Consider the following 25,032-nt stretch of genomic DNA (forward strand, 5'->3'; position numbering starts at 1 on the left):
AAAACAAACAAAACAAAAAACCAAACCAAAATAAAATAAACAAAAAACCTGGATATGAACTGAAGGGGTTCCCAAAGAGGATTTTGTTTTACTGTTCGTTTGTTCCTAAAAGGCAAGAACCTTAAACATTTATGATCAGTTCAAAGGGATATTTGATGAAACAAAGCTAGTGATAATTCATGAATCAAAGCCCTAGAAATCATAAAAGAATACTCAGATAAATAGATCTTTTTCATCAAATGAATGCTAAGCTAATTAATACTAGTACTAGTGTTTTAATATTGCCATTCTGAATGGCTAGATAATTAATGTTATTAATAATTTAAGGAAAGTATTCTAAATGGCCAGCTAATTAATGTTATTAATAATTTAAGAGAAATTCTTAAACCCTTGGACCATACTTAAGATCCTAAATCCTTTAGAATCACCCATTTTGATGCAAAGTATGTGCCATGTCCAAATCCTTATTATCTAATTATTAAAACATAATTCCTTTAAAATATAATTAATGTCTCAAAAGCTGTTTTGGATTATTCCTAGTTGTGGTATGGTACAACTGCTTTTCAAAAGTGCCCCCTGACTTAAGTTTTATATTAATTTATGTATTCTTTTCTAAATTAATTTTACTGTACTTGAAAATTCATTATCCCTATAACTCATAACACTATTTGTCCTAATGACAAAATATATGATAATTTTATGACTTTGAAATCATGAGATGTCTGAGTGATCAAGAATGATAAAATTAAAATGCATTTTTGTCTTATCTTGGTTAACTGTTCATTTAAAGCCAAAAATAGCTGGGGTTGCATATTAAAGATTATAAAGAGTTATTAAAAATGAAACTTTCTTTAGATTGTTGTAGGCATGTCCCATTGTTTGATTACAGCATTTTCTAGGGTTGCTCACAGCAGACTCATATCTTCTTATAGTCACTTCCAGAGCTGTATGTTATAACTCTTCCAAAGCTAAAACTTGATCTGTAGATGTTTGATTTAGTTATAATCTTCAAGCATAACTCTAACAATTTTAAAAGGCAGTAATTAATATTGAGTGACTGCTAATTCTTGATTATAATAATAAGCATGGCTACTTTAATTTTATAGAAAAATGGTAATATCATATGAAAATGTAAAAGCAATATATAGAATGCCAGTTCAAAAAGTCATTATCATTTGAAAGGTTCTACTTTCCATCTTTGCTGTATCATTAACTAACAAAAGATGTTTTATTCTCTCTTATATCAGATTACTGTTGTTTTCCTGATGACAAGCCAATAAGCATGAGCACAGAGACGTGATATGATATGTAATAAACAGACAAAAGCTCGGTCATAGCCTGGGCCCCATTCCTCCCTTTTCTGTCCTGAATTTTAAAGTGATGGAGGGTGTTCAATATGCAACATACACTTTATGTAAAGTCATAAATAAATTTATTAGAAATTAGTAATTTTAATTGTGAAGAAAATGGTTTTCATTTTGGAATAAAGGACTAGGATTAAGTCAGTGTTTTTCTTTATTTAGAAGAGAATCCTTTATATGCTAAACAAACAATCTGTGCCTATGTGACTCAAGATTTCTACTTTTAGAATGCAAGACAACTAAATAAGAGTAATCTTTAGAATTACATTCTCCCTTCAAGTATTTGATCCCACTTACTGTGAACAGTTAGCATTTTATAGGACTCATATAGCATTGTAAATTGTTAACAAATAAAAGCATGCTGGCCTTGCATGGGTACATGCCAACTCTTAGAGTACTGAGGATTCTTCAGGTGCACAAGATCAAGTCCAAACTGGTCTACATAGCAATCTCCAAGGAACTTGGGCTGCAGAGCAAGCTTTTCTCTCTAAAAGAGAACAAAACCAATCTACCATTGATCTATCAAAAGAATAGAAATTTATTTAATCCCTTTTAGGCTTCTATTATTAAATGTATTGCATAAAACATAATCACTTTGTTCCTATTGTATTAAATATGAAATTTGCCAATTTTTAAAAATATTTTATTATTTTATGTGTATGGGTCTTTTGCCCACCACCTGCATGCTTGTTGCCTACAGGAGCCAGAAAATGGTGTTGGGTCTCCAAGACCTGGATTTACAGATGACTGTGAGCCACCATGTGGATGATAGGAATGAAACCTGGATCCTCTGGAAAAGCAGCCAGCATGCTCAACTGCTGAGCATGAATATTCCGAAGGGATATGCCTAAATACATATAAATATTATTCTCTCATAATATCTAATAGACTATAGGTAAAATTTTAAGGAGCCTCTTCATAGCATTATCAATTCCATAATCACTAGCCACTCTGCTAATTATTTTATATAAACATTAACTTTTTCTCTTTTTAGTCTGTACTGATATCAGAAATCAGTGTTCTATTCTTGTGGAAGTATCTTGTTTTTGGTTTTTGTTCTGTGATTGGCAAGTTTTTGTGGTTTTGAATAAAAATGCCTTTAGAAGCTTAGAACATATCAGAAGCAGAAGAGAGATGGATTGAGAGGGAGACTCTAACCACAGGCCTTATTTTACTTGTGAACTGTCCATTTCCAACTCACTAGCTCTTAGCAAATGTGACTACTTGTCATGGATCTTACAATTTGGTTCTACATAGTCAAAAGTAAATGCTAAATCCCTAAGTATGACTGGTTTGATATTTTGAATTTGTTCTGTTAATATTATCTATTGTTTATATGTATGATTAGGAAAGTGATGCTCAAAATTAAACTAGTCTTCATTATCTTCCAAAATACAATATAAATATATTATAAATATAATCTAAAATAAGTTTTACACTCTTTAAAAGCTATAAATACAATATAGGTTAAGATTAATAGTTTTATATACCAAAGAAAACAGAGCTAAGTAAGATATATATTCACTATATTTTATTGACTGTAAGATCAGTCTTGGTAATGTGTTCTAACTGGGGCTTAAGACTTCATATTAATTTTTAGTTTACTTTTCCTTCATAAGCATTTAAAAGTATTTTATATCAAATAAGAACTTAGTAAATTACTACTGTGATGCAATACTGTTTTCAAAGATTCTACGATGGTTTTTATTTTGTAGTGCTGAGAGCACCACTTTCTCCTCAATCTTTATTACCATACACAAATTGGACTCAATCCTGAGTTTCACTACATTGATGACATTTAACCCCCCAGTCCTTCTCTTGTACCCTTGTCCTCTTCTTGTAGGCCCCTCCCTTCTCTTCCCAGGTATTCTGTCTTCTGCTTTCATGGCTCTTTAAAAACGCAGTCTCCACATTTTAAAGACAAATTTTGATTGTTCTGTTTAACTGGAGAGCATTAATTATTTCATTCCTCTTTACAACTAAATGCTTTATTCCTTATGCATTCATCTTTTGATGAGCATCCCAGCTAGCTCTATATCTTTACTATTCTGAATCTCACAATGCTAGATTCCTTCATGTATATATGCAGGGGGACATAACTGAATCATATCAGCATATAATTTCACAGAAATACACACTACAAAATGGCAGAAGGATGTTTTGTGCTACCTCAGAAACTTGTTAATTTTGTCTTAATTCCAAACCAAATTTCATGTGACAAATTTTTATAAAATTTAAGTCAGCAACTCAATAGGTTTTTATTATTTTTTACATCTATTTGTTTAGTGTGTGTGTGTGTGTGTGTGTGTGTGTGTGTGTGTGTGTGTGTGTGTTGGCATGAATATAAAGGTCAAAAGACAGCTTGCAGGAATTCGTTCTCTCCTTTCCTGAGAATACAGGTCAGCAGATTACTCAGCGTGAGCATTTTCTTATGAGACATCTTGCTGTCTCTCAAACAACAATTTTAAGATAAAAAATTCTAACACAATACAACACAAAGATTTGCTGATTTGTTTTTGTATATGCTAAGGAAGAGTGTAGGTAAGTATTAAAATTCTCTTTCATTTTTATGTAAGCCATTTAGTTTCTGTAAGAGGAGAAAACTTTGTATGCACAGTAAGACCATTAACATACAGTCATCTTGAATCTGTGCTGCAGTGTTTCAGGGATTTTCATTTGACCTGGGTGTTAAGATGCCATGCGTGTTGCAAAGAGCAAGACATGTTCAAAACCAAAATGGAAATGCAACATAGGCAAATGCTGCTGGAAATAGCCTGGATGCATCATAGTTCACGTTCGGTCATTTCGTGTTTAGAATCATTCTGCTTCTGCCAGTTTTTCAAGACCCTCTGCATTCAGTTATGGGGCCCACAGTTAAGAAGCTTGGATTTGAAAAAAAAAAAATTAACTACAAAGAAAGGAAGTATTGAGTTAACCAAAAGAACTGCATCGGCAGAAGGGAAGGTGACAAAGATCGCCGTCTGTTTGTCAGCTTTCGGTAGCTACCACGAGTTCTTGGTTAGGTTAGAAGGAAAGCTATTTTTCGGTGGCTACGATGCGTTCTCGGTTAGGTTAAAAGGAAATGTTATTTTGGTTTACAGTTTTACAGGCTTCATGCTTTCGCTGGCTGTTGCTTTTGGGTTTGTGGTAAGACATCATGGTGGGTACCACGTCAGTGAAGCAAAGCTATTCACTGTATGCACCTGGGAAGCAACGAGAAAGGGTCCTTGTCAGTTTATAGAGGTGTCTTAGTATTCCCTTTAATGGCACGCCCACAATGACCTAACTTCCTCCCACTGTGTTTCACCTAAACATCCCACCACCTTCCAACATTAGTCTGACAACTAAGTCTTTAGCGCATGTGTGCTTAGGGGATGGCATTTAGGATCTACACCACAGCACCACCCATAGCGAGGAGTTTCCTGGAATTAGCTCCACAGCCAAATGACAGCATTTCTTAGCCACATCTGCTTTCAAATTGGGCCATGTGACTAGTTCTCATCAGAGAAATCTGAGCAGATGCGATTTTATAATTTTTTTGAGCAAAGTAATCAAGAAACCATCTTTTTTGTTCTTTCCTCTTGCTTCTTCAACAGCTTTTTCAATTTTTTCTTCTAGACATGGGCCACTTCTATACAAATCTGCATTGATATTCCTAATTAAAATAGTTCACACCTTATCCCAACTCTGACTTTTTACCTAATTCATTCCTAATCTTCACTTCTTGTAATGTTATGTCTTTATGTTTTAAAATTATAATTTTTTCTTGCTAAAATAGTAATTCATTAGAGGCAAGGACATTAACATATTACAGCTACATTCCAAACCCTATCACACTATATAACCTATCAAACATTTGATGGATCTATGTATAGAATGAATGAATGGTTAAAACATTGATAGTGAGAAAATGCATGTGCCTTTTTTTTTTGTTGAAAATGGATTTTTTTCTACACAATATATTCTGATTATAGTTTCCTCTCACTCAACTCCTCCCACATACTCTTCACCTCCCCAACCCATCCAAATCCACTCTTTATTTGTCTCTCCTTAGAAAACAAGTGTGAATCTAAATAAATTAAAAATAAGATAAAATACAAGCAAACAAACAAAAGAGCCAAAGAAAAAGCATGAGAAACACATACAGATGCAGAGATACCCACATTTACACACATAAATACCATAAAAACACAAAACCCGAAACCACAATATATAAACAAAAAGACATGCAAGGTTAAAAAAATGCCCCAACAATGCATTATGAGCCAAAAATACCATTTAGTTTGTTGTATGTTGACCTTCTACTGTTGGGCATGGGGCCTCCCTTAAGTCTGGTTTGTACACTTAGTTGTAACCAGAAGTTTCTTGGGCTCCAACTGGCCCAATAGTTCCACAACGGCTTATAAAATAATTACTCAGATGCTTAAATTACTTACAACTGTATGGCCTATAGGTGAGCTTATATTAGCTAGCTCTTTCAACTTACTCAACCCATTTCTTTTAATCTATATATTGCCATGTGGCTGTGTCATTACTGGTCTGCTGGCATGTTGTTCCTTCACAGGCAGGCTGGCATCTCCACCGCTCTGCCCTTTTCTCTCTATCTCTGCTTAGATTTCCTGCTTGGCTCTAAGCTTTCTTGCCATAGGCCAATGCAGCTTTATTTATCAAACAATCAGAGCAGCACATGTTCACAGCATACAGAAAGACATACCACAGCCCCTAATGAGACTTTGTTGTAGAAAACTATTTTTTCCTTTGCTAGGGGATCAATTGAAGGTGGCTTCTAGGTTAAGGATGGGCTTTCTGTCCACCTCTTCTCTCAGTGATGGGATCCCATTGACTTAGGCCTGTACAGGCCCTGTGCACACTGCCACAGTCTCTGAGTTCCTCTGGGTTAAGGATGGGCTTTCTGTCCACCTCTTCTCTCAGTGATGGGATCCCATTGACTTAGGCCTGTACAGGCCCTGTGCACACTGCCACAGTCTCTGAGTTCCTCTGTCTATGTCTTAAGGAATAATAATATGATTGTTGTCAAGGGGACCCTGGATAGCTCCCAGAAAATTATGTTTGTTTTTCCACATAGAAGTAAGCCCAAGGTGGCTGGAGCCTCTAAGAATTTGGGTGAAACTCCCAGGTATGTGGTTCCAAGGGCAGTGTGCTAATGGTAACTGGGCAACTCCCTGGGAATGGCTCCCAAGGCTGCAGTTTGTTCTGCAGCTTTCAGGGTGAGAAGAGCATCAGGGGGCTGGGGCTCTCTGGCATTTTTCAGTTTTTAAGCCACAGAAAAGTTTGAAAATTATGACATTTAAATAACACAATTTAAAAGCTTTGTAATGCCGTAGTTTTCAAACTTATTGTCTGCAAATGGAAATTACTGGTTTGGGCAGAGTATCAGAACTCTATCCATTATCTATCAGTCCATTACGCCCACCCCCTGTCCCTCAGTTTGTGATAACTTGCTTGTTTTTATTCTTGTTTCACAGAATGGATGGATTAAATGAATATTCCTGTAATTCATTTGACCTGCAATGTCTATTAAACTCATTTCCTGGAGATCTAGAATTTAAGCAGATCTTCAGTGACATCGGTGAACAGATGGAAAAAAATGCTGCAAGGTAACTATTGCCACTGTTTAAACTCAATTGTCTCCATGTCTTATTCACATAAAAATTATCTTCTTTGGATTCAGGATTATCTCTTCTGTTATCATATGTTTTCCTTACCATTAACTTCTTTTTTTTTGAGCTGAGGATCGAACCCAGGGCCTTTCACTTGCTAGGAAGCGCTCTACCACTGAGCTAAACCCCCAACCCACCATTAACTTCTTAAAAGACATTGATTTCTGATTTTGAGGCTAGTCTTGAACTCAGAGACCTGCCTGCCTCTGTCTCCCAAGTGCTGGCATTAAAGGCTTCAACCACCATGCTCAGCTCCAGATTTTCATTAATACATTTAGAAATCAACATTCTTGCTTATATGATAAGTGCAAAAACTTGATTTGAGACTAAAGGATCAAAATAAAATGATGGTGTCTCATCATAAGTGCTGTAAACAAAGCTCCAAAACAGAATTATTTTAGAGCAAGGGATATACATACCTGTAATCCCACTATGATGGATGGAGAGGCAAGTCTAGTGAGACCCTGATACAAAACAAGGTAAAAATACTTTTAATTGAGTTTTTATGACCAACACTTTAAGAAAAAATGAGAGGAGGGAAATATTTTCCTTTAATTTCAATAGGGTAAGTTAAACTTCTTATTTTTAGTTTAGTTTTGTCCTTATATATGCTAAAGGTAAATTAGTATGACATAGTCATATATTTAAGATTTTAGTATAATTGGTTTGTGTAACATTTGTGTATATATTATGTGATAGAGTTACTAATCTAAGAAATGAAAAGAACATTAAATAAAACAGATAACAAGTCATTTATGTACATTACAGAACTACTTATATTTTTAATAGAAATAATTTTTAAAATGTAAACTTCTCCATAGTAATTGCTTTGTCCCCATCAAAATGAAGCAAGACACCGAGTGATGGCTTTGGTACATATTGCTTCATTATTTCCCAAATTGCTCCCTATTTAGTTTCCTTTCCCCACCTGATCAATAAAAATCATATTTAAGAGTATAATAATTATTAAACTTTTGGAATTCATAAATTATTGTTTAGGTTGAAATTTCATGTTGATTTTATAAGGAAGCATAGTATAGAATACAATTCTTACATTAAAAATCTTTTATTGCCCATATATTAAAAACGAACCTATAGCCTCAAGTGACCATTGATCTTCACTAGGGATAGAAGAAGGGAGTGCTGTATGTGCTGCTTACGACATTTAGAATCAAGTCTATTTTTCATCGAATTCAATTATGTTTTTATTATACTCTTGGGAATAAACATAATAGTATAGAGTACATATATTTTCAAAAATAAAATACTGAATAATAACTATGGTTCACAAGAGTATAAATCATTTATGCACTCATGTATTGCCTTCTAACAGAATAGCTTTTAGAAAATTGTATGTCATGACGAATCAGTTGTGCCACACTTACACTTCAGTAGTTCAATTACCCTTGGTATTTCGTATTCTAAGAGTTGTATTTATCTCCTGTTGGCACACATTGAATAAGTAATGAACATCTCTGTGCTATGGGTTTCCCACATTGCTTTTAGAAGAAAAGAGACATTAGCAATTCAGTCTTAAATACAGTGTTTCTTTTATACTTGAATTTTCCAAGCTGTATTTCTTACAGTGACCCTGACAACTTAAGTGTGAATTCCTTTTCCCTCTTCCTAATATCATCAAGTTTTATGAGCCATGGGGTCTTTCACCTTCCCAAAGCAGTGATTCACCAGAATGGACCAGTGTGCCCAGAGGTCACTGAACCTTCACCTGTCTTTCAAGAGAGGCAGTCATTCTCTCAAGTCATTCTCCGTTAATTTCTTCGTTCCCACTGAAGCAAAGCTATGGACTTCTACTTTTGAGGACAGAAGTCAGTGGCAATAGATTCTTTACTTTTAACACATATCACAACTGACAACAAAAGTGTAAATAACCTGCCATGGATGAGTATTATGAATTGTACCCACAAACAGTTGAATAAGAAAGTTGCACAAAGCCTTGAAACAGTTTTTGAGCTGACTGGAATTTATTAGTTTAATAAGATATAGAGGTACAGAACACTAGACAGATACCTTATTTTATTCTTTTGTTTTCTAATTATGGACAACTTGTATGTAGTTCATGGATCAACTTTGCTGACACTGATATAATTGTCCACTGTTTTCATCTCAGGAAAACACAATATGTGTTACCTGGGAAAATACCATTTAATTTAGTTCAAGAGATGGGAGATGTGCTGGGAGAAGGATATTGTGGGAAACTGTTGTGTAAATGACTTGTATAAGTTAACCAAAGAGGACACATCCTCCAGATATTCACTTATATTTCACATGGTTAATATTTATTTTCACTTACTGATAAATGTTTCTTTAGAGTTTCTGACATGTTGGTTTACAGATCCAGAGAGATAAAGTAACCAAAAGAAACCTTAAATAATCTACAAACCTTGAGCTTCTCATGAAAAAGCCATTTATCTGATGGTGTACAGAATTTGTTTCATCACCATGGCAAAATACATAAAATGAAAGACCTTTCAAAGAATACTATATTGGTATTGTAATCCTGGTAGTATTTTGTCATTTATCTAATAATGTTCAGAAGAAAAAAATAGTATTTGCTTTTTTGTTTGTTTGTTTTAGCTCCCTGTGATTGCAGTTTGATTTGAACTTGATAGTCTATATGGTAGAATCTCTGTCCCTTGCCCCAGCCTACTAAGCAAGACCAGGTGACAGGGAAAGAAAACAGAAAGAGCCACCTGCTTCATTATCACTAAAATCTAGTCAGATATTACAAAGCCACATTGTCCTTTCTTCTGACCAGGCCATTGTATCACTCTTCTGACAAGGATGTTGGGATTAAGCAGCTCAGTCACTTCAACTTCCTCTGGCCCAATTCAGAGTTCTCACTTTTTAATTTTCTCCAGTCATACTATCAAGTTTGGAACATGAAGTCTGGTGCTACCTGTAGATAGAGGTGGCAATGAGTAGGACTGTGAAGATGAATGTCAATCTTTCTTTCTCATTCTCTCTTGCTATCTCCTCACTACCATTCTCTCTCATATCTGTTGAGCAAATATCTCCTGCCTTAGTTTCTTCTTTATTGTTGTGATAAAACACCATGACGAAGATAACTTATAAAAAGAAAGCTTTTAGTTGGGTGTACAGTTTCAGGGAGTTAGAATCACGATGGCAGAGAAAGGCATGGTGGTAGGAATGGCTGAGAGTTCCCATCTAGATTGCAAGTAGGAGGCTGAAAGAAAGTGCTGGGAATGGTGTGAGGCTTTGAAACCTCAAAATTCTCTCCTGCCCTGTAACAAAACTTAGCAGGAAGCTTGAAAGATGGCACTGGGAATAGAGGGAATCTTTTGAAATCTCAAAATTTTCTTCTGCGCCATGGCATAAGTCCTCTAACAAAACCACACCTCCTTATATTTCCCAAATAGGTCCATGAACATGCCTATTGATATTTCCATTGTTATGGTCTTGTTTATGCAAATATTATCCAGATACTCGCACATATAACCTTTGGGGGTGTGTTTTATTCAAATACCACATCCTCTATCACTGTCTGTCTCTATTAGCTATGTTATTTGAGTGTTTAAGGTAGTCTTCACTCCTTAGTCCATTGTCCTATTTGTGTATCTTCAGCTCCCCTTATACATTTGTCTTTAGCTCCATTAGATGATTGCTAAGGAATTCATTCCAATAACTTGAAAATTTCAGATGTTTTGACAATTTTAAAATTTGCTTTTATTTTCCAGTATATTTTCAAGCTTTACTTACTGTAATCATGCAGAGAGTAGGAGAAGAGAGTCTAATAAGTCTTAGAAATGGACTAAGGTCTCCTAAAATCTGACCACTATACTGAAACGTGATCCTAATTAGTCTTAACAATAAAAACCTGGAGTCAGATATTAGGGTGAAAGCTGAAAGATCAGAAATGCAGAGCAGCAGCCACCAGAAACTTCTTACCTCTACAAAATCTCAGACCAAATAGGGCCTCCTGTTTCCACCTGCCTCATATTCGTGTCTCCACCTCCCTAGTGCTGAGATCAAAGGCATGATCCTCCCAAGTGCTAGAATCAAAGGTGTGAGCCACCACTGCCTGGCCTCTATGGTTAACTAGTGGCTAGTTTTACTTGTTAGGACACAAAGTATCTTACAGAACTATACCTGCTTCACTGGATAAGGACTAAACTTAGCAAAAATTATAAAAATAGATTTCTTTTTAAAGGCTGACTTTCAGGAGTAGCGACTGACTAGTTGACCAAAGACACTCTGCATGCTGGAGAGCTAGAGAACCTGACAGCTCCTCAGACTGAGAGACCTCTGAACTTGGGAAGCCAGTCTAGGCTAAGACTTGGCAGCTGTATGGAGAGTTTCTGGTGGGTTGTGAAAGCCCGAAGAAGGCAGTCTGATGTCTATGGGTGATGGAAGCAGCAGATAGACATGCTTGCTCCGGAGGAGCAGTTTGCAGGCACTGACTGGCTTCCTCTCATCCTCTCATCCTACCTCCAGCATAGTAGAAGGTAACAACCACAGTCAGATGCTATCCCACATCACTGGCCTGTAGAAACACCTTGCAAGAAATTTGGTACCAAGGCTGATTTTTACCCCTAGAAGTGTAGAAATAAGTTTCTGAAATTAATAAAACATCTATTTAATAGAACATAATTTGACATAAATGATTTGATTCCTTTCATAATCAGTAAGGGGGCTTATGCCCGGGGGATGCTAATTCTCCTCCCTGAGTCATTGGGAGTCATATATATATATATATGTGTGTGTATATAAATAATAATAAAGAAAAGAGGCTATCAATTTGAGAGGGAGAGTCATGGGAGGGTCTGGAGGGAGGAAAAGGAAGGAGGAAAGTGATGCAATTCTATTTTAATTTAAAAAGTATTAAAAATACACAATAAAAATAATACATTTTTTAGTTTACCTTCTGCTGGAATTTATGAAATAAAAATTTCAAAAATATTCTAACAATCCATGTTAATTGGCATTGCCTATAACAATGTGCTTCTTTGATGAGTTTTGAGAGATACACTAAATTATGGGTATAACAATGAGTCATTAGGAGTCAGTTTAAGGCTACTCAGCAGACCTGGAGTAGTAGGGTCTCCCTTAGTGCCTATGACCCATGAGTTCTTAGCCCAGTCACAGTGAAAGCTGTGAATATCATCTTGTGGAGTTGGTCCTGAATCTACTCCGCAGGCTGTTGGCTACTCTACAGCCATGCTACTGTTGTACATGTGGTCGTGTCTTGCCAGGCTAGTTGTTGTCCCTTGCCAGGTTAATAACGGGTAAGACTGATGATTACTGTTATCCTTGGTAATGTGCATAGCATCTTCCAGCCCTTTGCCCAGTAAAGCTGTAGCTTCCATGTGGGTTTATTCTTTGTGTCCTGTGACTCAATGGTGAATAACACAGGAAACAAGGTTCTCTGGACACTGAAGGCCTGTTGCACACATAAGCTTGTAGTGATTATGACAGCCTCCACAAGTCAGACAAAAGTCTCAGCATGGAGCATTTGGTGGAGGGTAGGGGACAAAGTTTCACCTCTTGCTTAGGAGCTATTGGCAATTGATGGCTGCTAAGAGAGGGAGAGTCAGTTTTCTTTAAGGATGTGGGTCATGGTTGATTGACCACACTACAGTGAAGTATATGAACAGCACAAAATGTTCTTTAGGTATTTAAAAAAATAGAGAACACAAAGTTGGTGGGTAGAGAAGGGGGGATGGATGCTGGCAGAAGTGCGGAGAGGAGTATATATGATTAAAATATGTTGTATGAAAATCTCAAAGAACTAATAAATCTTTAAAAAATATTCTAACAGTCATTGAAAACATACATGCATGTATTTTAACCTTATGCCTTTTTTGTAAGTTTTACTTTCCTTTTCTTTTAACTATTTTATAACTTGATTGAAAAGATTGGATTTTAAATCATGCAGAAGTCTTTACAAGAGCTTAAGCTTAGGTAATAAGAGTAAAAATGAGTTGTAATTTCTTTTTGTTATAGTTCAATATCCTTTCATATGATGTCTTCTACCAGGACAAGCCATTTCAGTACTTCTTATAGGCACACTTAGTGTGTATTTCCTTAGCACATTGTAACACACCTCTTAAATCAAGTCTTACTGTATTCTGCTTATTTACTAACAGGTCTTTCTGTCTAGCTAGACAGAATTCCTTTAGGGATGAGATGGTATCATACTGTATGTATCTCTAGTATGTATTTCAGCCCCTATCGTGTCTACCAGATACAATACTTCTGATAATTAAACCTCTTTTATAGTAAAGAAATCTAGGAGTGAAATCATACTCAAGAGGCTAGGAGAGGTGACTCAACAATTAGAAGCATGTAGTGTTCTCGAAGAGAACCTGTTTTTGGTTCCTAGCACCCACTTATGCGACCCACTACAACCTGTAACTAGTTCCAAGAGATCTGATGCCCTCTTTTAGCTTCTGCGCACTCTTTGTATGTATGTGGTACACAAAAACTCACGTAGACCTACACACAACACATTAATTAAAAAAAAAAACTTGAAAAGCCTTTTGATGTCAAATCATTAAAATTGGTCATAAATTTATTTATGAACAGCCATTTGTACACATTATTAATATGGATAATTAAATCATTGGAATTAAAGTACAGGATACAAATTTATTAAGAACTGTTGAAAAGGGGGTTGGTGAAATGGTGCAGCAGGTAAAGGCTCTTCTTTCGTGTGATGCTTACAGGTCTATCTACAGAGTCCTCAGTGGAAGGAGAAAACTGATTCTCACAGATTGTCTTTTGACCTCCACGTGTGTACTGTGGCGTACTTGCACACACACACACACACACACACACACCATAATAATAAATAAATTGTTTAAAAATGTTGAAACATGAAGAGGCCTGGTGTACAACTGTAGAAGTATATACTTATGCATTATCTATCCAGTTTGAAAAATAAGATGGTATCAGCCCAGCCAAAGCTTTCTATGTACCTCTCCCCAGCTTTATCTCCCCCCATCCTTTCTCTGCCAGAGAGCAGTGGGGGACCATTCTAGTTCATTTCCTCACATGTTCACCCCTGTGTTTGCAGCCCTCGGCATGATGTGGCATTGTATGAAATTATTCTTTCAAATGATTACATGAACAGTGCCGTACTGTGTCCTTTATATTTATCTTCTCATCAGGATTAGGTTTGTTACATAGTTCCATGTTAGAAAGTGTAATTCTACCTTAAATTCATGATTCTATTCCTCACTTAATAATCCTGTTGTTGGGATGATGATTAAAAAATTTTTCTTTTTCCAGTAACATTAATATACAAAAATACCTAGACAGATGCTTTAAAAATCTCTCAATAAACCAATGCATGTTGTCAATTTGAGTATTTGGGCTATTTAGAAAGGCAAGTCTAATATTGGTTAGACTCTTTAAATTTTGTAGTAATAGTTGAGTCCTAACATTAAATGTGCTTATTATATTACTGTTCATTGTATTATATTGGTAATATTTTAATAACTGACCTTGTTACTAAAGGAAATTTGAAGTAATTTACAGTTAGGAAATATTTAATTCAAATAACAACACATGCTATCTAAGAAAACTTAGACTAAGATCTATTGACAGGATTATTACACATACATAAAAATATTTGAAATACAATCTTGGAAAATACTACCTTTAAAATGTACAGAGTTAACTTTTTGTTTACTTTTGACCTCAGTTAAAGAAGATGATTTGTTAGGTAAGATTACATACTTAGTTGGGAACTGAAATCTTGAAAGTATCCTTTTATATAATAATTTGACATGAAATCAGATAATTGAGTTTTTAAAACAAGATGCCTGCATGGTCTGTGAATGACAGATTGACAAGATATTTTATAGGCCAGTGGGAAAAAAAATCCAGGGAAAGGGTGTGCAGCTGCTTTGATTCCTAGTCCTGGGGAGGCCCCTGCAATGCAACTGCTTAATCCCTTTATCAGCGTTTGGACAAATTAGTGACATATCCAGCACTCTGGAGGCTGTGCACTCTTGGAAGCACAGTTACTGACCTGTGCTGAGATTCAGATGTTGGAGATCAGCTTGAGAGGGCTAGCACTGGCTGGAACTGAGAGTGGGTGCTGAACCCGTCCCGTTCACGTGGCTCACTCTGTTAGGTTTCACTGAACGAAGTATGTGAGGATGCTATACTACAGACTTTTGATAAAGGGTATCTAGAGTTGAGATGTATGCTTAGGGCATCGTGTTTCTCAGTCCACAGAAATACTGAAATAAGTAAGAAAATGCATGTCAGTCTCTTGTCTGACCCAGAACTGGCATTTCTGAGTAAGAACATCCCATCAGGAAAGTCAGCAGCTGTGGCCAGAGGAGGTATTGTTAAAAGTTCTTTGTTTTCATGAAAAGGCTCTTTGATTTTCAGAATTTGTTTTTTGCAAGGTAACATCATTTAAAATCACTCATGTTCAGAAGTCTCCTGGAAAGCTTCCCTCTGGCAACCCACACCTAATAAATTTCAGGGACGTGAACATCAGTTTTAATAAACAGAACTTGGCCTCTAAACTCCATATGGTCCTACCCTGTGAAACCTGTAATTAATAACAATTAATTATTACTTTCTAATTATTAGTTATTTATTAATTATCACTTTCAAAGCAGTAACTTTATCTTTTACTAACAAATCTTCCTTGATAGTGTTAAGAGAAAATTGCATAACTGTCAGATTTAGGTAAATTCTATGTCAAAGTTATCTGTTTCTATAAACATTCTTGTTCTTGTTACTTTAGACATGCCATGATCTTTTGGGTCACCAGTTTGCCCCATAGAAGATTTATAAGCATAGATTAAAAAATTATATATAGATATTAATATAGCATTACATTTATGAATACAAATTTTAAAACAGATACATATCATGAACTTAATTGTATTTTTTGAAAACTTTTTTGTAAATTGGGCTCATCTTTGGCTATATAAATATTTAGAAATAGAGAAAAAGTAAAATTTAAACTTCATCCAATCATCACACATATATCTTGTTTTCTTTTCGTCCAGCCTTTTTATGTACAGTTTTTATATATTTTTGTTTTGGTATAAACTGAACATCAACAGAAGTATTTAGCTGTACTAATATTCTGCATATGGTGTGACAAATTCCAAGCTTTCTGTAGTTGTTTCTTGACTTTTTACTCTTCTGTTGATTGAAGTCTTCCACATGCCATCGTTTGTGCCTTTTGGCATATAATGTATGGTTCTGATTTTCACAGCCATCAGGTGTATTCTCTGCTTCTATTTGCTATCAACAATGCCATTAAAGCATTATATCTGTGCCTCATGTATATTTTAATGCAAGGGAACTTCTCTTTCCTCTCCAAGGATTTGGATATTTCATATTTCTCCAATTACAGTATTTATATAAAAATTTGAACTCTGTTTCCAACTATGAATGAAAATGAATAACCCATTTCTTGATATTTTAATATTTTGTGGATATTCTATAAAGTATAGATTATATACAGTCACATAACATGTAAACATTTAAGAATCGATAATGTGAGGTGGTATTGCCTGCATCCTACTAAATAATTATTTTTCTTCTTTGTAGCATAGAGCATTGCATTGAAGAAATACAGTCTGAAGTAAACAAATTCTGTCCAGATGTGCAGCTACAAACAACAGCGGACTGCTTCACATGGCTAACTAACTATAACTATAATTCATCTAAGTCACCATCCATTTCCCATGGAGATTTGATAAAATTCTTCAAAATAATGGTAAAAATCACTTGTTTTATGGTAGGGTGGGGAGCAGGGAATACAGCTGGTTGAATTACAATATGTCAATATCAATTGTATTGGTATATTATCCTGTCTTATGTAGGGCTTTGTTTTGGGGGTATGTTTTTGTCTTCTTGTTATTGTTGTTGATTCTGATTCTTCCCCCATCAATTTCTATGACATATTTTTCAAATTACTTGTAGCACCAAAGTAAATTATATGGAAATGGAAGTTAAATGTCCTCCTTTCTGGGTGACTTGTCGTGTGCTCTGCAGCATTAACATGCTGCAGAGCACACTGATACCATCCTCAGTTGTCTCCAAAGAAGTTCATATCATTAGATTTTGTGTTCTTTCCCAAAGCTAATTTTCTCTGTGCTTAAAACCAAAGACAGTACTAGCCCCTTGGTTGTATCTATTAAGTGGCCTTATTTCTCATTCCCTGCCTTTGGAACTTACAATAATACCCAGTTTGTTTTGTTTTGTTTTGTTTTGTTTTCTTTCAGTGGAAGCAGAAATGCACGTATGACTGCTGTTAATTGGTGGTCATTCTTTATTGCTGGCCACCTACTTGAGAGGAATTTTTTGTTAATCTTCAACGAGAATAGTTATTATTATACCCACATCTACAGGGGTGGCTAGGTTACAAAAACAGGTTCTCAAAGAAACAGCACAATTTTTAGGAAGCAGAATTTCTTTAGCTATGGTTTTAATTTAATTTAGTAGAGAGAAAAGGACTGCTTTTGTTTGTTTGTTAGTTTGTTTTTGTCCTAACATCAAGAACATTGACCAAAGCAGATGTGGAAAATATCTTGAGGTTTAGGTGGTTTAGGATGACAGAATCAGATGGAATAGTTTTGTCTGTTGCTATTATCACAGTTGTCTCTTTCATGCTCATGAAGTAATACAAGGAAGGTAAAGGGAGACTACATCCTCTGAAGCCTTAACCTTTTAAGAAATTCCTCTCACCCATTATCTCTTGAAGGTGGAGCCTTGAAGAATAAATATGGATGCATTTATTCCTTTAATTTCTTCTGTTAGGAGCCATGTGTATTGTATTTCACCAATGTTGATGTAATAATGCTTTCTCATTTAATTAAAAACAAAGGATTTCAGTTATCTTTTAATCTGTCAGACACAGCTCATTGTCTATTCACTGCAAACAAAGGGCACTGTAGTTCTCCTCAAACTCATGTTTTGTTTTGTTTTTACATAATTGATCATATTATTTTTGAGGAAATAATCATGTTATCAAAACAGATTCAACTTCAAATAACTCAGTTTTATATGCTAATTGTGTCGATCTTGATGGCATTTTTATATATCTATTTTTACAAAAAGTTATTAATTAGCTACGAAACTGGTTCTTAATATGACAGTTATGCTTTTTTCAAATTTTTAATAATCATACAAAACACATGTTTTGAACCTCTGTAGTCTATTGGTTTTTGTTTGATCAAATATTTACGACTATTAGCTGGCTTATATAACACCTTAGTGCTGCTGGGTCTAAGACGTGGTGACAGCATGTCCTTTCTAGAAAGATGCAAAGAACTGTGCGAGGCGTGGGAGATGTGCAGAACGCCCCAAGTGGAGAGGATGAAGCTGTGTGTGTGCATAATGGTGTCCCTCATTCCAGAACTCACATTTGATGGTTGAGAAGTCATTTTAGTGTGTGTCACATCAGATATCCTTATCCAGAAATTAGGCTTTTAGGGTTTTCAAATATCAGCATCCCAGAGATTTCCTTGTGAATAAACCAGAGAATATATGAAAAATGCTTTTTCTATAATAAAATATAGATATTTGCTATAATTATTAAAATTGAACATTAAATGTGCATTGCAATACTTAGAGTGACTGAGGGCCAATTCCAGGAATTTGTGTGGTTGTTTAACTCTGAATTATACGTAATACCTGTGGTATCTTTATCAATAAGAAATCTCAAAGCCAGACTAATGTTTATGCCACTGGAGCCTTGCTTCCATTTCTTTTCTAATCAGCTTGTTTCTACTGACAGAATATGAACTAATTTCAGTATTGGCTGAAATGGATATAATTAGGCAAGTCATCATGTATGGAGAATGTGTGTGCAATTCAGAGTCCAAGAAGAAAGTAATTTTTTTGTTCTTTTATTATTCCCAATTACTCCCACCATTGTTTTCTACCAACACAGTACGATTAAAGGAATAATTCCCTAACATCTTTTGGGGAGCCTTTCTGAAGATTTCTTTATCCCATTTTGAGTTAGTTATTTCTTTGGAGAGAACAGAAATATTCTCAGATTAATTTTTAAAGTAAAAATCTTTCTTAACATAGTTCTCAGCAATGAATTTAAATGAAAGTTGAAATCTTCCAATGTATTACATTTTATTTCTCAGGATGGCAGCTATTAGTAACCCCTAGGTACCGACTGTATTTAATGATTTCTTTTCTAGAATTATCTTATGGATTGTATTTTGTTTGAGGTTTTATAGTAAGTATATTCACTCAGGCATAAAAATTCCCTTCCAGGGATTAATTAGGGCATGATCTTGATTTTATTTTGTCTTAGGAAATCATTGTTTTCTCTAATAGCTCTGTATCTAGAAATAAGTTTCAGCTTTGCTACAGCTCAGGTTACAGAGACTAGTGAGGGCTCAAAGGTGCATGCACAGATGAATAACTGAACAGACAGCCAATCAGCTGGACTTTGCAAAATTCAGTCTGTAGATGTTAACACATTCTATACTGCCAGCATTGATTAAATCCCCAGTGCAATACAAAAATATGTTGAGGAATATAGCACAGTCATTCTAAATTTTAGTCATTTTATGAAATTATGTATTTAGAAATAATTTTTGTTTTTCTTAGATTTAATTACATGTCTAATGTTGTGATTTACTTTTATCAGCAAGATTTATTGAATAATGAAGAAAATCAAGAAGAAATGATCCTGGATTTACTCTGGGACCTCTCCTGTCAGAGAAGCATCTCATTCCTGTCGCCCCTAGGAGGGACCTTCTGTTTCCTCTCCAGGACATGTCTGCATTCTGTTGAAGATTATTCCTCTGTGGATGTAAAGTTTATTTGGGATGATGTAAGATTACATCTTCGACGCTTCCTAGTGAACAGGTTAGAAGGCCATAATGAGATAAACAACTCACAGCCAAGAATTAAACTGAAAAGTCAATGTATGCAGCAGCTCCTTCTGCTCTACCCAGAATCAGAAGTCCTTGTCAAGTACCAAAGCATACAGAAGAGACTGCTGACTAAATTTCTGCAAAACTCCTTGCCTTCCTGCAATGGAGATTCAGATTTAGAAGTAATTGCGCATGGATACCAAAGTACAATGCTCACATTATATTCAATGATAAAAGAAGATTTTAACATACTGTGTGAAATTTTAGCTCCATCCTCAGTGGTGCAATTCATTAAAGAAACTTACCTGGATACAGTTACAGAAGAAATGGCAAAAATTCTTGAAAATTTTTGTGAGATGCAGTTCAAAGAAAATGCTGTTCCTGTAGTTAAAGCAAGCAAGAGCGCCAGCAAGCACAGAGGAACAGTGCATGCTTTGGGTTAGTGACATCTACATTTCTGTTTGATTTCACTTCAGCCTTTTACATCTTTAATTTTCTGGCTTTTCTGTTGTCGGTATATGGGTAAATCCCATTGCAGGTTTCAAAATCAACCAGGAAATAAATAAGCAGAAATGAGCTTTGAGCTTGTGCGTCCTGTTTCTGTAGTGTAGTCAGGGAAATGTTTTATCTCTTGTTAAATCATTAGTGACACTAAAATTGGAAGTCATATAAAAATGAAGTCTTATTTTTCCAGAATGCATAAAATAAATGATAAAGTATTAGCTAAAAGAAACTCATGTCTGTGCATGCAAATATAAATATATGTTCAACAGAAGAGCATGAACTTTACTGTATTATATCTTCCAAAACCAAAACAGTATTACTTAAGAGGAGTTGTTGAAAGTTGGTTTAAATTTACATTAACTAAAATTAGAAGTTAAAAAATTACATTTTAGTCAGGCAATTCTAGTAAACATAAATTATAAATATTAGTCATAAAATATTTTTTCATTGCTTAGAAGATATAGCACTTTATAAATCATTTAAATATCTCTATTTTATATAATAACATATACAATAAATATTACTTAAAATTCCTAATTTTATTCAAATATTAAAGAATAAAGAAAAATAACACTATAATAAACTTTCTTGTTATGGTTTTCATTTTCCACCAATGGGAAAAAATCAAAATAAAAATATGATGGTTTTATTATCACTCATGAATCACTAAGGAATTTCAATTTGTAAATGAATTCCTGAGCTATATCATTTAAGTATTTGAAAATTATTCATTGCTGAATTAGTTATGTATCAGTTGATATTTTCTATATCACTATATATTTTACTTACCTTTGTTAATAAAATAATAGAAGACCAAATTAATGTGACTGATGTATTTTCAAGTAAATTAATATCCTTCCGAAATTCCAGTCTTTTCTTTGGATGCTAACTCACATTGTTTAACAGATGAGTCAGTCACTTAGTGGGATGACAGTGACATTATGGTCATCTAATTTAACAACACTGTGAGTCTGCACCAAGCAAATACACTTTCATCTTAATTGTGAACACATAATTTTGTAATGCGTTTCATGCCTATGCTTGCTTTCTAAAAATATTGTATATATTTTTTTAAAATCCTGTCTACTTATAAAGTGTTTTGTATACAAAGGTTTTCTCTGGGCTAAATACAGTTTATAATAGAAGATAAGATCATCCAGTTGAAAATACATATAATTTGCTAATGAGTCTTAGGTTTCTATAGAGGCAAAGTACGTAAGCCCACTTAACACTGGGGTTGGAAATATTCCCACAAACCTAAATGTGTTGATCCTTCTCAAACACTGTTACCTGAGCTCTCATAGTAACTGTGTTTAAATGGGTGCTTTCCATAAGTTAGGCGCTGTGCTGAGGATAGCCAGTCTCTCTTATTCCAATTTTACATACAAAAATAAACTTACATTAACTCACTCTGGATTATTTGTATCCAGTCAAGATTCATATTCACACTGAGGATTCATATACAGATGTGTGTGTGTGTGTGTGTGTGTGTGTGTGTGTGTGTGTGTGTTCAACCACCACACTATTGGACTGTGTCTCAAAGTATAGAATTAAATGTTTTGTCATCAATAATTGAAATTTCAAACCTTCTTGGTCAAGTGACCCACCTGAAAATAAGTTAGTTCAGCTTTATTGACTGCCTTTAACTAGTTCATGTAGTAGCAACCATGTTTAAGATTCTGAGGCAGACACTAGGTTAGTGAGAGAACCAAATGAGTCATTACTGCCGTGTGAGAAGCTCAGCAGACCAAAAACAAAAAATGGTTTTGTTTCTTCCAAGAACACAATTGTTTTGACCCAATGACAAAGTTTGTTTTATTAATAAATTACAACTTCAAGAAGAATCAATAATTTACATTCCTTTTGTGATAAAATATGGATTGCCTGAATGGAAAAGTATTATCCTTAATATATGGTCACTGAGTCTTCACTATTTTCGCCAAGACTATAGAAAGAGTAATTCTTACATAAAAATTTATTGGTTCAAATAGGGACTTGTATTATCTTACTTAGTTCTGACTTCCTGACAAGGTGGTTGTCATTATATCTCCATTAAACAATGGAAATAAAACTGAATAGAGATTTTAAGTAATAACCACATGGTCATAAGTGACTTTGGGATTCACATCAATGTGTGTCTGACACCAGATCTCTTACTCTGTAACTACACTCAAACCATTACAAAACATGTCTCTGACCCGCCGTCAGTCCAGTCACTGTCTTGCTTTTCTCCACACTGGACTGTATTTCCCATTCGAAAAGGACACAGCTCCAGTCTGAAATTATCTTGTTGTGGTCCCCTTCTGCAGTCTATTCATATATCTTGAGATTTGTGTGTGTGTGCTGTAGTCTTGTCTGCACAAATACCTCCAAGTCCTGTAGGAGCTAAGACAGTTTGGACCTACTGTGTTTTTAATTGTCTCTGATTTTAGGTAGAGATTGGACGTTCTTTCCACAGTAGTCTGTGATTCATCTCTACTACTTGATCATTTAAAAACTGTTACTATTGGTCACAGTGTATAAGATTTTATTCCATGTGAGTTCATTTAATCTTTTGAGCAGTTCTTCATATTTTATATGGGGAAACTAAGACCAGAAGAGGTAATATTCTCACAGCTGCACAACTACTAAGTCACAGAAAGGAGCTTCCTTGGTTTTACACACAACTCACATGTACACACACATGCACATACATGCATATATGTATATACAACACCCATATGCACTAATGCACATGTATATGTATGTATGTGTATATGTGTGTTTGTATGTATGTATGTATACACATAAAACAATCTCTGTCATTTTCTTGTGATAAGGTGCAAGATAGGCATTATTTTTACTTATATATAAGCTTATCCCTAGAGTTAAATTCATCGTCTTGGTGTTGTTTGGTAAAATTTTGCTTTTATGTTCACACAGATTTGGACGTTTCCTTGGAGCATCTGTTATTTGAAGAAAATGATGTTAATATAAAGGTTTTAGAATCTTTTAAAGTTAGTGATCTTTTCTAGAAAACTATTGTTTTGCAGATAGTCTTTTCCTTTTGTTATTATTATCACATTATTGAATAGTAGCACTCTGTAGTCCAGACAGGACCCAAACTTCCTGTGTGTCCACAGTTTACCTGACTCAGCCTCTCTAGTACAGATGTGAGCCCCCAAACCAGCTGTGCAGTGTACCTTGCTCTTCTGTGCTCTGGTGATCTGCTTTTTGGCAGCACTGGGGAGTTAACCCAGGGCCTTGTGCATGCGGGCGGTTGCTCTGTCACGGAGGCACGCACCTTGCCTGAGCTTTCAGACTCATTAAAGATTCATGACATTTTTAATAAGCTTGTTATTTGTACATTTATAGTTCCTCTTCTGATATTGTGAGGAAAGTATAATTTCTTAAATGTTATGTATAATATTTTCTGTTTTCACTTGAAAGGCCTGAAGACCTTAATAATTGGTTTCAGGAAGCTTGAGATTTGCAGTTAGCATTTAGATTATAACTAGATCTGTTCTTTGCAGATCATATTTACATGTCTTCATATTTGAGCCCTATCTCAGGAGTATCATTTTTATATCTAAGTTTGGAATTACTAAGGAAACTAATTTTAATTTTAAAAATATATTATTCCCTTTGTATTTAAAAGTGGTATTCTAAATATTTGAGGAAGAGAGTTATTTTTGATTAGCAAATTTCAGTTAAATTAGTGCTATATATATTATAATGATGAAATATGCAATTAAGAGATTAGAAGTCTAGAATAAGTCTCATAACTCCCTTTATCTTTTACTTGAGTTATTCTTAAGGTCCTTGTTAGCTTGAAAAAGACAGACTCCAGAGTCTTCTATGCTCTTGGGTATTTGTCAAGTTTCAGAGCTACAGCTGGAAAGAGGGAGATCTAAGAGTCCTGAAGGCTGATTGCAAACCACTGTCCCCAGCTATTGAGTATAACTGAAGGTGAGGAGCAACCTTGAGAATAAACCCTACCTCCAGCCCCACCCCAGAAAGCCAGGTTAGTGGCCTATGACTGTAATTCTGAGACCCAGGAGTCTGAGGCCAGTCTGAGGTACATTACATAGGAAGACTCTGTCTAAAATCAGCAGTGCAGATCTGTATCTGTGTTGCAGAGCCAGTCTGGAAAAGTTAACCCTATCTATAATAAATAAATAAAACTGAGTGGCAGAGTGTTTGTCTACCAGGAACAAAGCCCTAGGTTCTGTTCACAGTTCCACAAAGCTAAGAGGCAAACAAAATGGGTCTTCAGGGTGAAGAAGTCTCTTTATTTTGTTTGTTTGTTTTTTGAGACAAGGTTTCTCTGTGTAGCTTTGGTGCTTGTCTGGAGCTTGCTCTGTAGACTAGGCTGGCCTCGAACTCACAGAGATCCGCCTGGCTCTGCCTCCCGAGTGCTGGATTAAAGGTGTGAGCCACCACCATCCGTTAAGAAAGCCCTTCTTGAGGGCAAAGTGATGACACACTTTTAGACAGGAAACATTTGAAAAATAAGCCCATAAAAAGGCACTCTGCATCCTAAGCCATCCAATGCCTCCCATAGCTGTGAGTAGGAAAGAGTGAAGTTTATCTATGTTAGCACATACACTCCAGGCTGGAAGAACACTTAGTACCGCCCTAGAGGAGCCT

General features: G+C 35.2%; 1 protein-coding gene across 4 annotated transcripts in view; it reads left to right on the forward strand.

Annotated features, from left to right (window-relative positions):
- The window catches only part of Kiaa0825 (KIAA0825 ortholog), a 424,652-nt gene that overhangs the window by 40,566 nt on the left and 359,054 nt on the right, over nucleotides 1-25,032 (forward strand). For all 4 annotated transcript variants that reach the window (XM_036206770.1, XM_036206767.1, XM_036206766.1 and 1 more), the window contains exons 2-4: nucleotides 6,848-6,979; nucleotides 16,607-16,775; nucleotides 19,671-20,337. In XM_036206770.1, coding sequence (XP_036062663.1) covers nucleotides 6,849-6,979; nucleotides 16,607-16,775; nucleotides 19,671-20,337 — 967 coding nt within the window. In that variant the 5' untranslated portion in view covers nucleotide 6,848. The remainder of the gene's footprint in view (nucleotides 1-6,847; nucleotides 6,980-16,606; nucleotides 16,776-19,670; nucleotides 20,338-25,032) is intronic.

The sequence above is a fragment of the Onychomys torridus genome, chromosome 15 (assembly GCF_903995425.1).
Source record: "Onychomys torridus chromosome 15, mOncTor1.1, whole genome shotgun sequence".
NCBI lineage: Eukaryota > Metazoa > Chordata > Mammalia > Rodentia > Cricetidae > Onychomys > Onychomys torridus.